The sequence below is a fragment of the Mirounga angustirostris genome, unplaced genomic scaffold, assembly GCF_029215605.1.
Source record: "Mirounga angustirostris isolate CCGP_5_RB_7025 unplaced genomic scaffold, mMirAng1.0.hap1 SCAF_14, whole genome shotgun sequence".
Lineage (NCBI taxonomy): Eukaryota > Metazoa > Chordata > Mammalia > Carnivora > Phocidae > Mirounga > Mirounga angustirostris.
The window spans coordinates 73,786,248-73,800,949 of NW_026991722.1; the positions used below are offsets into that span (position 1 = coordinate 73,786,248).

General features: G+C 51.7%; 3 protein-coding genes across 5 annotated transcripts in view; 1 reads left to right on the plus strand and 2 right to left on the minus strand.

The window, feature by feature from the left end:
- The window catches only part of DIABLO (diablo IAP-binding mitochondrial protein), a 16,833-nt gene extending 15,479 nt beyond the window's left edge, over nt 1–1,354 (plus strand). Inside the window, exon 6 of one of the 2 annotated variants that reach the window (XM_045887729.3) lies at nt 87–206. In XM_045887729.3, the coding sequence (XP_045743685.1) occupies nt 87–139 (53 nt within the window). In that variant the 3' untranslated portion in view covers nt 140–206. Of the gene's footprint in view, nt 1–86; nt 207–488 lie in introns of those variants that run through there. The other variant, XM_045887728.3, reaches the window with a different exon arrangement.
- On the minus strand, nt 1,066–5,357 carry B3GNT4 (UDP-GlcNAc:betaGal beta-1,3-N-acetylglucosaminyltransferase 4). Of its 2 annotated transcripts, XM_045887727.3 has the most exons (3): nt 3,113–3,578; nt 1,659–2,740; nt 1,066–1,295 (listed from the first exon to the last, which is right to left on the minus strand). In XM_045887727.3, the coding sequence occupies exons 1-2, from the start codon at nt 3,225–3,227 to the stop codon at nt 1,659–1,661; spliced, it is 1,197 nt and encodes a 398-aa protein (XP_045743683.2). In that variant the 5' UTR covers nt 3,228–3,578; the 3' UTR covers nt 1,066–1,295. The 2 variants fall into 2 exon arrangements, with proteins under 2 accessions (XP_045743683.2, XP_064434380.1); XM_064578310.1 differs by lacking the exons at nt 1,066–1,295; nt 3,113–3,578 and adding an exon at nt 5,120–5,357 and having other exon boundaries at nt 1,374–2,740.
- The window catches only part of LRRC43 (leucine rich repeat containing 43), a 19,921-nt gene continuing 10,562 nt past the window's right edge, over nt 5,344–14,702 (minus strand). The window contains exons 8-13 of the mRNA XM_054510242.2: nt 13,028–13,169; nt 12,733–12,876; nt 12,468–12,653; nt 12,092–12,128; nt 11,925–11,969; nt 5,344–5,502 (exon numbers count right to left, since the gene is read on the minus strand). Coding sequence (XP_054366217.2) covers nt 5,378–5,502; nt 11,925–11,969; nt 12,092–12,128; nt 12,468–12,653; nt 12,733–12,876; nt 13,028–13,169 — 679 coding nt within the window. The 3' untranslated portion in view covers nt 5,344–5,377. The remainder of the gene's footprint in view (nt 5,503–11,924; nt 11,970–12,091; nt 12,129–12,467; nt 12,654–12,732; nt 12,877–13,027; nt 13,170–14,702) is intronic.

Sequence of the window (14,702 nt, forward strand, 5' to 3'; positions counted from 1 at the left end):
AAAAAAATTGTAAAATATGTTCAATAAGTAGTATAAATTTACATAAAGACACAAAAGGTAACAATTTTTCTCTATGCATTCCATAGGTACAAAAGAGGAGAAAGATGCCCTTTCAACTTCCAGCAGAGGTTATCTCTGAAGATTGGGTTGGGTGATGAAAGAGAGCTTTGACAATTCCATTGAGCTATTAATTTGTCAAAAAGAAATGTTAGTTGTGTAGTTAAATTCATAAGGTGTCTATACGAAGAGGTGTGTAGCTATAAAGAGGATTGTGGGAGTTATAATTCTTAATGATAGCTGCTGATAGCTGGGGAAAAATGCCGACCTCAGTGTGGAGGTAGGAAGTTCTCTGCTGTGCAGAGAGGGCAGGGACAGACTAAGACGGAGGGGCTCAGATGCCAGCCACAGGGCCCCAGGCTTTCCTCGACAACCCCCCCCAAGCCCCGCCCCATGTGACCTTTCAGCCTCATTGTCCCATCTTTTGGCAGGAGCAGATCAGGCCTCGATAACTGCCAGGAATCATATTCAGTTGGTGAAGTCGCAGGTACAGGAAATGCGTCAGCTGTCCCAGAAAGCAGAGACCAAGTTGGCAGAAGCACAGACGGAGGAGCTCCGTCAGAAAACACAGGAGGAAGGGGACGAGAGGGCCGGGCCGGAGCAGGAGGCCTACCTGCGTGAGGACTGAGTGCCCGGCTGCTGCCCACGTCCGCCGGCTCCGCCTGGGGAAATCCCTGCACGGAGAGGACACAGCAGGTCCTGCCCTGGCCCATTAGGCCGGAGTGAGCTGGGAGCGCCTGGCCCCGTCCCCCCCCCCCCCCCCGACCCCTGTGGACCTGGTTCTTAGCCCTGGGGCACTGCACCCTGTTTAACATTTGACCCCAGTCTGCACAGCTTCCCATGCACCCATCTTTTTCCCTCTCACCCAGGGCATCTCAGCAGCCTGGCCAGAGAGAGGGGTCCTTTTTTGTCATGCCCACAGACAAGTTCAGTAGCTGTTTAACTTCCATTTCCAGTCTTACATTTTCAAATATGATTTAGTCTTTGCTCCCCCCATAGGAATGTGCATTTTTGCGGGGGGGGGGGGGGAGAGGAGCTTGTTTATAAGATTTCTTTTTAAGTGTTTCTAATGCCTTCTGTGATCTGGCCCCATTGCCTGTAAGGACAGCTGAAGCCCAGGAGCCAAAAGTCCAGTATTCTTAAGGAACTGAAAGCAGAGCGTTTACCTGGTGCTCAACAGGACATGTTCCAACACATGCTTCTTGTTTCCTTCTTTCCTTCGAGTTTCTCTATTGTATCTGAAGGAGAATAATTTTTTTTTGTTTTACATTTCAAAAAGAACATGTTTGTGTGTATATTCTGGGGCCCTGTGCAGCCTCTTTCCTTCACCTCCCAGACTGGCAGAGCCCCAAGGGGCTCCAGGAATTCCCTTCCCGCCCCCAGCACCTGAGTTCTGGCAGCAGTCGCTAAGCCAGACGTGGCTCCCATTCAACACATGCTGGGACAGGTGAAGCCAAGTTTCAGTGTTTTTAATCAGAGTTAGCAAGGTTGGGGTGGGGGTTACAAAAATGAAGTCAGCATTTCCTATAGACCATCAGGGCCAAGTGTCAAGGTTCTCAATTTGTCGTCCTGACAGGAAAATCAACACTGGGTCTACTCACTCAACCCGCCCCTCGGAGTCGAGGCAAGGGGGCTGCTGCACACTGGAGCCCCTCATCGGTCACCAGCGCCCACATGGTCCACATCTCCGGGGGGCTGAGGCGGTGCACCAGTAGGAGCCCCCGGTAGAGGCAGGGGTCTAGGGGGTCCAGGGGCCGCCGTATTCCAAATGTCTTAAAGCCAGCGTGGTGCATGGGGCTCACCCCCAGCTTCCTCAGGCACATGCCCACAAAGACATCATCGATGGGGAAGAGTTCAGCCTCTTCCACGGCTGCTTGGAGGCGCTGCACGGTGGCTCTGGACATGACATATCCCCCACCCCCGGCATAGGGCGGGTAGTGGCGGGCCCCGTACATGGACGGGGGGATGAAGTACTTGACCTTGGTGTTCCTGTTGGGCAGGGCCTGGCGGATCACGTCTCCCACCAGGAGGTCCCGGGCTGGGTCCCAGCCCTCCAGGAACTCCAGCACGTTGGGGACGTGGACGAAGACATCATCATCTCCCTTTAGCACGAAGTGGGCCTGGGGACAGGCAACCGCCACCCAGCGCTGCAAGTGCAGCTCCTTGAGGGTCAGGTTGAAGAAGTCCTCCGCAAAGTCCCACTGCAGGATGTCATCAAACTCGCGACCCTCGTAGGCCAGCAGCTGGGCGGGGGGCGCGGGTCCCGCCACCCCCAGGAGGAACACCAGCTTCAGCCGCCGGCCCCTGGCCCAGCCCCCCTCCCGGCCCCACGTGCTGCGGATAGCCGCGCGCCGCTCCACGTGGCCAGGCTGCGACTTGATGGCCAGGAGCAGGAAGGTGTCCTCGGCACAGCCCGAAGGCTCCAGCAAGACGGAGAAGTTGCGGCAGTGGCGATAGGTCAGGAAGAGGCGGTGACGGCCCGGCAAGGACAGGGAGGCGTTAGCCACCGTGCGGTTGGGGGCACACGGGCTGCGGCGGGGCCCCGGGGGAGACCAGAAGGGCTGGCGGGCCGCGGGGCCCCCGGCCGGCGTGGCCTCCTTCTTCAGGAAGAGCAGGCCACCGAGCAGCAACACAGCCAGGCTGTACGGGACCAGGCAGCCCAGGCCGCGGGACATGGCGGGGCCTGCAGGGGGAGAGCAGAATGAGCAGGCCCCGGCCGGCCCGCCGCCCGCCGCCCGCCGCCCAGCCGCGAAGTTCCTGCGGGCCGGCCTTTCATTCGCTCTCGGCGCGTCGGCTGGCTCTTTCCAGAGTCCCGCTCCCCGGGCACAGGCCGAGCACGTCTACGCCAGCCCCTGCCTTCCGCGGCCCTCAGAAGGCTCTCGAGAGCTGGCTCCCCCAAAGGACCTGCAGGGCTTTGAACCCGAGGCACCATGGGGCGCCTGGCTGGTTCAGTCAGAAGAGCACGGGACTCTTGATCTTGGGGGGGTGAGTTCGGGCCCCACACTGGGAGTCAAGATGACTTAAATTAACTTAAAAAAATAACAAAACCAAAAACCTGAGGCACCACAAGCACTTTCAGCATTTCCCAGGAAACTCCAGTATCTTCTGGTGAAAATGGCACAGAGCTGGTTGTTTCCAGTGAAATTCATTCTAAGCACAAAACCGGACATTGAGGGCCCTTGAGTCTAAAATCAAACCATCCCCCCCCCCCCCCCAAAAAAGTGTGCACTCTAATCTGGTGGCAGGCCCTGTGTTAGGCCTCCCCGCAGGGCAGCCCCGGGCACTGCCCTTAGAGAGTCTCCTCCTCCTGAGAAAGGCAATCACAGAACCCGTCCTTCACGTCTGCCTCAAGTTTCTTCCCGCATCTTGGAAGGTTTCTTGGAGTCACTTAAAAGGGGGTTTATAAGAACAAACCCGTTGCACAGAAGAGCAGGAAAGCAAGCAGGAAAGCCGAGACCTGTGCCTGGGCTGCCTGCCCTGCAGCCGCCGTGGCCCACCCCTACCCCCCCCACGGCCCTGGTTCTCTCTCAGCAAGCCCCCCAGCAGGACCGAGAGGAGGCCGGGAGAGGACCTGCCCAAGATCAAGGGCAGCAAAGCCAGGCCTCGAGCCCCTCCCCTTCACCTCCGCTGCATGTGGTCCTTGTCCAACAGGCCTTCACTTCCACCCAGTCCACCCGCTGTCGCCCCATCCCGGTCCCACACCGCTCCCGGCCGCCGGGGATGCGGAGGCCGCCACGACCGGCAGGGCCGCGGAGGAGAGAGACCAAACAAAACCAATCCCGACTTGAGACGGTGCTGAGAAGAAATGGAAGCAGCGTAAGGGAATGCAGTGCCTGGGAAAGAGGATTCCAGCCTGTGGGAGTCCAGAAAGCGCTCCTTGATAAAGGACATCTGAGCAGGGGCTGAACGGAGGGGCCAAACCGCAAACACCTGGGGGGGGTGGGGGGGAGGGTGCCAGGCAGCGTCACGGAGCTCCCGGAGTCGGAGCAGGTGCGACGGCTCTGCGGCCAGGAGCGTGCTGCGGCCGGGGGAGGGGGAGGAGGGGGAGGGGCAGGGGCAGGGGCAGGGGCAGGGGCAGGGGCAGGGGCAGGGGCAGGGGCAGGGGCAGGGGCAGGAGGCCGACACAGAAGGCCCCGGTGAGGGGCGCGCGGCGGCTTGGGTCTCCTGTAAGCTCGGGACAGACCCGCTGGAGGACCCAGCGGAGGCGGTGACAGAAATTACACCGCTTGAGAGGTTCCTCCTGCGGCGGCTTAGGTGATGGATCACGAAGGGAAAGCGAAGCAGGAGACCAGCTAGGAAACGGCTGCATTAGTCAAGCCCGCCCGCAGCTGGGACGGGGGACGGGGGACGGGCGCCGGGGCTGCCGCGCGGGCGAGCGCGAGGGCTTCCAGCTGCGGGCGGGGAGCCTGGGCCCGCGGCGCTCCCGCTGCGCACACCGCCCCCCACGTGTGACCCAGGCCAGTTCCCCCCCCCCCGAAAGACTGCGGAGCCAGGCTCCCCACGGCTCACACTACTGTGAATCCGAATTCAGTACCTGCCCCGTGTAGGTCTCCATACGGTGAGCCCCCAGGAGCCCGGTTCTTAACCCCGCGTGGGCTTCCGCGAGGGCACGACCCCCTGCAAGTGTGCTGCCGAGTCCCAAGGGTCTGCAATTGTTTCTGGGCGGGGCGGGGGGGGGCAGCCGTCTCGGGTCCTGGGGGCTCGGCGACCCAACACGCTACGATAAGGGAAAGTGCCAAGGGCTAGTTCATTCCACGCGACGGCCTCTAACTGGCTGTTGTGGGGGCCGAAGGCCGGCGGGGTCGTCGGAGCAAGGCGCAGGGGCCCCGCGGCGGACACCCCTCCCGGCCCACGAGGCCCGGTTCCGGCCGTTCGGGCCCCGGCGGGCGAGCAGAAGCCGAGGGGCAGCAGGAGGCCGCCTGGCCCCGACGGCCCACTGGGGGAGACGACCCCGCGTCCTCGCGGATGCGCGGGCCCCTCCGGCCCAGGGAGACGCGCCTGACCCCGCCGCGGCGGCCCCAGGCGCTCCCGGGCCCGCTCAACCCGCCCCCAGCGGACCTACCTGAGCCGGGACGCGGGCCAGGGACGGGCGAGGAGCTCGCGCAGCCGAGCCGGGACCCGGGCTCTAGCCTCGCTCCGCCCGCTCGGCTGGGGCGGGGCTCCGGGGCGCCGCGGGACCCCTCCCACACCGGGCTTCGCGCGCCCGCTGCGCCCCTGCGGGCGGAGGCCGCCCCGCGCCCCCTGCCGGCCCCCCGCTCCCCGACGCGGCGGCCGCACGGACGCGGATTCGCGGTGGTCCGAAGAGCCTTTAATCCGGCGCCTACAGGGCGATCTCCCGGAGCGCCTCCTCGGCCGAGCGGTACTGGCTCAGCTGGATCTGCACCTCCACCGTCAGCGGCTGGGGCTGGTAGTCGCTGTCGTACTTCGGAGCCGCAGATTTTTTTTCTGAGAAATAAAAACACGAGTATGTGAGTCCCGAGTATGTGAGTACGTGAGTCTTCTCGGCCGCCCTGGACGGGCTCCAGGCGGAGCGCGGTTTGGGAATCCGAGATTCCACCCTCGGGTCTTGGGTCTTAACCGTAGGGAGGAACACAGCGAAATCGCATCTAATCACATCACTGAACAAGGCGCAGCTGTGTTGAGCTGCAAGCGGAACCCGCGGCTTGTCCTGGATCACCGTCCTCACTTGAAAGAACACTGACAAACCGCGGTTATTCAGACGTGAATATTTGGCAGGTTATTTTCTAAAAAGCGAACGCAGTCTGGCATTTCCGGGAAAACAACGCAAAGCATTTTGTTAAATTTATAACATTTGAGCTTTCAAGTAGAAATTAGAATTTGGAAACACTGTATCTGCCACCATGAACCTAACAGTTTCCCAATACTCAAGGACTCTTCTAATGATATGGGTGCTGATAAAGAATGTGATTTGTGGAATGTATAATGAAATGTGTCAACAGTTGGAAGATCTGCATAACTCAGTGAACCAGTATTTTACAAATAACCAATGCCTGATGTTACAAATTGTGCATGAGTAAGATAGCCTTTCAAAATGCAGTGAAAAAATGGCAATGTAGACCAATGGATTTTAACATAATGACTACGAAAAAATGCATTCATATAGATTGTTTTCCCCTCTGTAACAGCCTTTAAAAAAACTACTAGTTGTCAAATTTGACATAATATCAAAGAAAAATATCCAGTTATTTGAAAACCTATTTTAACATATTCCCTTTTACAGTTACATGTCCATATGAGATTGGATTTTCTTCATACACTTCAAACACTGCAACACAAGAGAGTAACAGCAGAGGCAGCTATTCCAATGCAACTGTCAATTAAGCCAGACAATAAAAAGATTTGCAAAAGTGTAAAAAAAAATTTGAGACCATCTTAACCCTGTGGCTTGATCATAAATCAGATGTCCATATTTGAATGGGTCCTGAAGTCCAGCAGTGTATGTCCTTTGTTCTTTTTCAAAGCTCTTTTGGCTGTTCTAGGTCCTTTGAATTTCCATATTAAGTTTGGAATCAACTTACTGATTTCTACGAGAAAAAAAAAATCCCCCTAGAATTATGATTGAGATTAGCTTGAATTATAGATCAATTTGAGGAAAGCCAACATCTTAACAATACTGAATTCCCTATCCATGTACATATTTACCCCACCATTTATTTAAGTCTTTGATTCCCCTTGGTAACGTTTTGTAGTTTTCAGAATACAAGACTTCCACATCCTTAGTCAGGTTTATCCCTATTTCATATTTTTCAATGCCATTGTAAAAATTCACTATCTGATTGTTCATTGCTAGTATATGGAAATACATTTAATTTCTTGAATACTGACCCTGTATCCTACAGCCCTATTAAATTTAGTTTTAGAAGCTTTCCTTTTCTTTAAAATTTTATTTATTTATTTGCGAGAGAGCAAGAGAGAGCTTGAGTGGGGTGGAGGGGCAGAGGGAAAGGGAGAGGGAGAAGCAGACGCCCTACTGAGCAGGGAGCCCAATATGGGGCTCGATCCCAGGACCCCAGATCTGACCTGAGCTGAAGGCAAATGCTTAACTAACTGAGGCACCCAGGCAACCCAGAAACTTTTCTAATATAGGCATTTAGTGCTATAAATTTCTCTATGAATACTGGCTTACTTAAGTTTTACTATTTTTGACATTTTATATTTTTATTTTCATTCAGTTCAAAATATTTTCTAAATTTCCCTTTTGATTTCTTCTTGGTCCATGGGTTATTTAGATGTGCATTATTTAGTTTCTAAAAATTGGGAGATTTTACAAATATCTTTGTTACTGATTTCTAATTTAATTCCACTATGGTCACAGAGGATAGGGTACTTTGTATGTCTTGAATTGTTTTAAACTTATTGAGACTTTATTTATGGCCCAGATTATGGAATATCTTGGTTCTGTGTGCACTTAAAGAATGTGTATTTTCATGTTATTGGGTGAGGTACTCTATAGATGTCAGTTACCTTAAATTGATTGGCAGTGTGATTCAAGTCTCCTACATCTTTACTGATTTTCTGTCTATGTGTCCTATCAATTACTCAGGGAGGTATATTGAAATCTCTGAATATAATTTTGGATTTGCCTATTTCTCCTTGTAGTTCTATCAGGTTTTTTTCCCCCATGTATTTTGAAGCTCGATTATTAGGTGCATACATGCTTAGGTTTGTTAAATCCTCTTGACTCCTTTATTATTATGAAATGACCCTCTTTATTCCTGGGAATAGTCTTTCTCTGAAGTCTATTTTGTCTGATATTAATAGTTGCTCCTTTTTTATTAGTGTAAGCATGAATATATTTCTCTATTTTTTAATATTTTTGTATCTTTATATCTAAAGTGGATTTCTGGTAAGCAGCATGTGGTTGGGTCTTACTTTTTTATCCAATCAGAACATCTCTGCCTTTTAATTGGGTGTTTAGACCATTTACATTTAATGTGATTATTGATATGATTGGGTTTAAGTCTACCATCTTGTTATTTGTTTTCTATTTATCTCACATGTTCTGTTTCTTTTTTGTTTCCACCTCCTTTTAGATTAACTGAGTATCTTTATGATCCCTCTTTTCTCTCATTTGTTGGCTTATTAGCTAGAACTTTTTGTTGTATCATTTTAATGGTTACTTTAGAGTTTATAATAAATATCTTTAACTTATCGCAGTCTGGCTTCAAGTGATATTATACCACTTCACGTAGAAATAGGAATCTTACAGTGATACACTTCCATTTCTTTCCTTACTCCCAACCCTAGCCTTTTTGCTGTTGTTATACATTCTACTGGTGTTATGAGCACTGCAATACATTTTTTCATTAAACAATTAGCAATCACTTAAACATATTTAAATACTAAGAAAGGAGTCTTTATATTTAACCACAGTTACCATTTCTAGTGTTCTTGATTTCTTTGTGCAGATCCAGATCCATCTAGTATTTTCTTCTGCTTAAAGGACTTCTTTGAACATTTCTTGTAATACAAGTATGCTGGTGATACATTCTTTCAGCATGTGTATGTCTAGAAAAGTGTTCAGTTCACTTTTGTTTTTGGAAGATATTTTTGTTAGGTAAAGAATTTTAAGTTGATAGTTATTTTTCTTTGAGTGTTTAAGAAGTCTTTCACTGTCTTCTATTTGGTATTTTCCTGATAAGACTGCTGTCATCTTTATCTTTGTTCCTCTGTCTTCATCACTGATTTTAAGCCGTTTTATTACTATCTAGCTTGGTTTAGTTTTCTTCATGCTTCTTGTGTTTTGAGTTCACTGAACTTTTTGGATTGGTTTATTTATAATTTCCATCTAACTTGGAAATGTTTCAGCAATTACTTCTTCAGATATTCTCTCTGCCTACCCCACTCTCCTTTGGGGACTCCAACTATATGGACATCAGTTCCTTTGAATTTGTCTCAAAATTCACTGATGCTCTGTTCATTTTTTCCAGCCATTTTTCTGAGTTTAATTGTGGATAGTCTCTACTGCTTCCAGTTTACTAAACTTTTTTTCTAAATTGTCTAATATGCCATTAATCCCAGTAAATGTATTTTTAATGTGACATGGTAGTTTTCATCCCTAAAAGTTTGGCTTATAGTCCATATTGCTACATACCACCATCTTTCCTTTAGCTTCTTAGATATATGGAATATAATTATAATAACTGCTTTAATGTCCTTGTCTACTAATTCTAACATATATGTCATTTCTGAGTCAGTTATGATTTATAAATTCTCATTATATATTGAATTTTCTGCATGTCTGATTTTTTTTTTAATTGGATGGCATATGTGAATTTTACCTTGGGTGCTATTTTTTTTTAAGGATTTTATTTATTTTGGAGAGAGAGAGTGTGTGCAAGTGGGGGGAGGGGCAGAGGGAAAGGGAGAGGACACTCTCAAGCAGACTTCACGCTAAGCACAGAGCCCAATGTGGGGCTTGATCTCATGACCCCGAGATCATGACCTGAGCTGAAATCAAGAGTCTGATGCTTAACAGACTGAGCTACCCAGGTGCCCCACCTGGCGTGCTATTTTTGTATTCCTTACAATATCTTTGAATTTTGCTTTAGGACATGGTTAAATGTGATCCTTCCAGGTCTTGTCCTTTCCTGCTCAAAATTTGTAGAGTACCCCAGGGTGCTGGGCTCAATCCTTTTCTCTGTCAACATAAGCACACATATTTTCATGGTTTTAAATACCACCTATAAGCTGATTCATTCATTCAATCAATGTTGATGGCCTACTATGAGCCTACTATGCTGGGGACTGGGGATCGTATGACTTTAAAGAATGCAGGGGCAGTCCCCCACACACACACTTATAGTTTCAGTGTAGTGGGCAAAATAAAAATAAAACAATTACATGGATTCATATCTCTATAGTTTGCACGGTGCTGAGTACTACAGATGAAAACACTGGATTCAGGATGCCTGGGTGGCTCAGTTGGTTAGACATCTGCCTTCAGCTCAGGTCATGATCCCAGGGTCCTGAGATCAAGTCCGTCATCGGGCTCCTTCCTCCACGGGGAGCCTGCTTCTCCCTCTACTTGCTGCTCCCCCTTCTTGTGCTCTCTCTCCCTGACAAATAAATAAAATCCCTTAAAAAAAAACCCCAAAACCAAAACAACAAAACCCATCAAATGCTATGAAGAAAAAAAGGGAGCCCACCCTAATCCAGAGGATCAGCTTCCCTGAAGAAGGCAACTGAAGCTGAGATCTGGCAGATGGAGTAGCTGAGTAAACAGTGGCAGATAAAGTATGCCAAGCAGAACTCTCGGGGGCTTATAGAACATGGAAATCTGGATTTTTGTGATGCAGCCAGCAGGAAGTCATGGAAGAAATTCCAACAGGGGGGTGACTCAGCCGGACTTGCAAACCCGGTCGCCCTGGTGGCCGCGGGGGAGCCGACAGAGTGGCCATGTGGGAGGAAGGAGGTGCAGCAAGGTGGCAATGGTGGTTGTCTGGGGTGGTGGCAGAGGAGATGGAGAAGGCATCGGGAGACAAGGGGCAGGAGAGGGAAAGGCTCTTGGACGCTCCAGACACTTCAACTTCACAGGTGCAAAACCAAGCCCAGCCCCGGGTACAGCGTTGCAGGCCCCAGGCAGAAGCCTCTCCTGCCCCCCGTGCCCCCCAGTCACTGTCGGACCTGTTCCCTCCACACCACCTCTGCCGTCCATTTCCACGTCAGGCCCTTAGCATTTCTTGCCTATACATTGTTTTGCTTTGTTTAGGTGAACTTCCTTTCATCAAGATAAAATTTTCATAATAGTCAACATTTTAACTATTTTTAAATGTATACTTCTGTGGGTTTTAGTATATTCACAGCATTGTTCAACCATTCCCATGATGTAATTCCAGAACATTTCATCCCCCCACATGGAAACCCTGTACCCATTAGCAGTCAACCCCTCCCCCAGCCCCCACTGATCTACTTTCTGTCCCTATGGATTCATCTGCCCTGGGACATTTCACATAAACGGAATCAAACACTATGTGGCCTTCTGTGACTGGCTTCTTTCCTCACCATCATGTTTTCAAGGTTCCTCAGGCTATACACATGCCGGGCATTGTTCCTTTTCAGCTGCTGAGGAATCCCTGTTGTGTGGAAATGCCACATCTGGGCATTCATCCACTGATGGGCCTTGGGCCGTTTGCACTTTCCGGCTGTCGGGAACAGTGTTGCTCTGACCTGGCCTTATACTTCGCAGTAGCCTCCCAGCTGGTCCCCTGTCTCCTATCGCTCCTTCCAAGCCAGCCGGTTCTTTCTACAGCTCAGATCTAAAGCTTACCTATTGTAGACACTTCAGTGACTGCCCCCTGTTCACAGAACAAGCCCAGACTCCTCGTTGGGCAAATAGGACCAATGACCTGAAACAGGCACCAGACTGCTGGGCCAGAAGGACCCTGGGCCAGGCCCAACTCAGCCCCCTCTCCCACCTCACCTGCCTCCTACCCCAGGCTGCCTCTCCTGCCCTTAGCATGACCTGCAGCAGCTGCTCTTGTCTCGGGGATTCAGGAAAGAGGGAGGGCTGGGTCCTTAGGGTGGGCATGGCCTTCCCGCTGCCCAGAAGATAGGATTCTCCGTCCTTCCATTTCCTTGGTCCCAAATCAGGCTGATCCTTCCCCAGGTCCTGCTACGGTCTGAATGTTTGTGTCCCTGCAAAATTTACACGCTGAAATCCTAACCCCCAGAAGTGATGGTATTAGGAGATGGGGCCTTGGGAGGTGACGAGGTCGTGAGGGTAGAGCCTCATGAATGGGATTAGTATCCTTACAAAAGAAGTTCCAGAGAGTCCCTGTGCCCCTTCCACCACGTGAGGACGCAGCAAGAAGGGGCTGGCTACGAGCCAGGAAGAGGGCCCTTACCTAACGACGCTGCCACCTTGGTCTTGGACTTCCCAGCCTCCGGAGCTGCAAGAAATAAATGTCTGTTGTTTATAAGCCCCCCAGGCTGTGACTTGTTATCACAGTGGGAACAGACTAAGGTCCTCAGGAAACATTCCCTGCTCCCAGTTACCATCATTAGATCTTACCCTTTTTAGCTTTCTTGTTCTTGTTCTTCTTTGCATCCTGAGAGAAAGAACCAGGACAGGAGAGGCTTACTGGAGTTGGGGGATACTGGGGAAGGGGTGGCTGCAGATCCTGCCGGTGGCCCAGGAAGGGGGGGCAGGTCTCCCAGGGAGGAGCGGGCCTGACCTGCCCACTGGCCAGACTCCTCACACCTGAGAAGGCCGCCCACGGCGTTGGGCCCGTAACGCTGGGAGCTGGGCACCACCGCATGGCTGAAGGAGAGGCCCTCCCCGCCCCTACCACCCGCCCCCCACCCCGTGCCTCTCAGGGCCCCCCGCACAGCCCTTCCCTGCCCAGCACTGTTTCGGTGGGGAGGGGTGTGGCAGGGCCCCCCCGTACCCTGAGAAAGGTCAGCCTGTCAGTTTCCAGGGTGCGGATCACCCCGAAGTTGCACACTTCGGACACCAGTGGCTCCCCCACCAGCAGGGGCTCCAGGGCCACGAAGCCGCTGCCCAGCACCCGCAGGATGGGCGGGTCCTGGCGGAGCTCCTTGGGAAGCTCCTTCTTCTTGGACGCCTTCTGCTCCTGTGGGGAGAGGCGGGGAGAGTGGATGTGTCCCCGGCAGGGATGGGGCCCAGAGCGCCCCCGGCAGTCCAGCAGGTACCTTCGGCGCCGTCTCTTTCTCCCCTTTCCCGGCCTTGTCCTTCTTGTCTTTGTCCTTCTTCCCCTTCTTGTCCTTCTCCCCTTTTCCTTTCTTGGCAGGCAACACAGTCTCGACAGGCGGAGGCACCAGAGGCCAGGAGAGAATCTAGGGGATGGCGAGGTGGCCGCGAGTGACGGCAGGCGGCTGGGGGCTGGCTGGGATCTTGCTGGAAAGGCGCTGAGGTCGCCAATAAGGCAGCAGGGCCCCTGGTGATGCCCTGACAGGAGCCCGGAACACGGGAGCCCGGGTCACCCACCTTCTCTTCCACGATGGTCACGGTGGTCCCCGCCAGCAGGAAGGCCTTGAGGGGCAGCAGGTCCCTGAGCGTGTGGTGCATCTCGTAGTTGCAGGCGATGACATCAGTCCAGGGCTTGCGGATGGTGCTGAAGAGAACCGTCCTTGGGGAGGGCAGAGGAAGACAGGGGGGCCGTCACCCGGAGGCCGTGGCTGGGACCAGGGCGAGGCCTGTGAGGAGATGTGCGCACAGCGTGACAGGTGGCCAGACACACAGGATTACTGCCCAATGCCATTTACAGAAAGGCTGAAGAGAGGCACACGAGTTCATGGTGTTAGTTGAGTTGACAGTGACCCTTAGGAAGGAGGGAGGGGCCTAAGGAGTCTTCGGAGGTTCTGGTGTTTCTTGTCAAGGGCAGTGGTTGCCTGGGGGCCCTCATCATTTGGCTGTAAGGTGGATACTTCCGGATATGTGGGTTACATTTGAATCATTTATTTTGTAATAAAATAATAGAACAGGTCTGTGTGTCCAGTGCCACATGCAGAATCAGCACATTTCGAACTGAGACACAGAACAGGAGTTCATTTTTTGAGAAAAAAAATTATAGGAGTATATATGTTCGCATATATGACCGTGTAAGAAGAAACAGGGAACTAGATGCACAAAACTATTCAGAGTAATTCATTCTGGGGCGCCTGGCTGGCTCACTCGGGAGAGGATGCAGCTCTTGATCTTGGGGGTCCTGAGTTCAAGCCCCACATTGGGCATAGAGCCTACTTAAAGTAGATAAATAAATAAAAGGGTAATTCACTCTATGGGATGAGTTTGATGGATGCAGGAGGAGAAACTTTTATTTTCTAATTGACATATTTTTTAAGGCAGAATCATTTGTGGTTCTATTGTATGGTTACTATTTCCAAAAATTCAACAACCACCACCACCACAGCGACCAGGACCACAAGGCTGGGGTTAACCAGGGAGCCTGGCTCGGGGCTGGCTGGGGGCTCCCGCTCTTCTGACAGCTGGGGTAGCCTCCTCCCTCGTTCTGTCACCCACGGGAACTCAGCACAGGGGCCCACAGCAGCCCCCTCAGAGTCTCCACAAGCCTGAATCCTTTACCCTCGGTGGAAGTTAAATAATTAAAAAATAATAATAATAACTCTTTTAGCTTCAAGAGAAACTCGTTTTCCCAGTTCCTTGAGGGCATCGGCAGCAAAATCTGCGTGGGGCGAAAGCTCAGTTCATTAGAACTCGGTTGCAACTCCTGTTTTCGGGGCTCTGGCCGTCAGAAGAATCAGGTGACACCACCAGCTGATGGCAGGAAGTTCGCAAACCAGGCTCCATGTTTTGAAGCGAGTTACCGAACCAGTTAACGGAGCTTCAAGACTCAATGAGAAGTGACTCTGAATTCTTGTAAAATTCTTCATCATCGAAAAAGATTCATTATCAAATAAGACACAACATGTGATACGCACGCGGCCCGTGACGGGGGCCTTCGGAGGGTGAGAAAGCACCTGCTACTCAGGCTGCGAGATCCACACCACGTGTCAGACGCCAGAATAAATTCCATTAGAATTAAAAAGTTAAACCGAGGAGCTTTTCAACTCCGAGGGCGGAGGGGAAGGGCTGCCCCTCTCTCACCTCTGCGCCGACTAACGAAAGCCCAGCCTTCAGGTCAGCTGAGCGTCCAGGGACA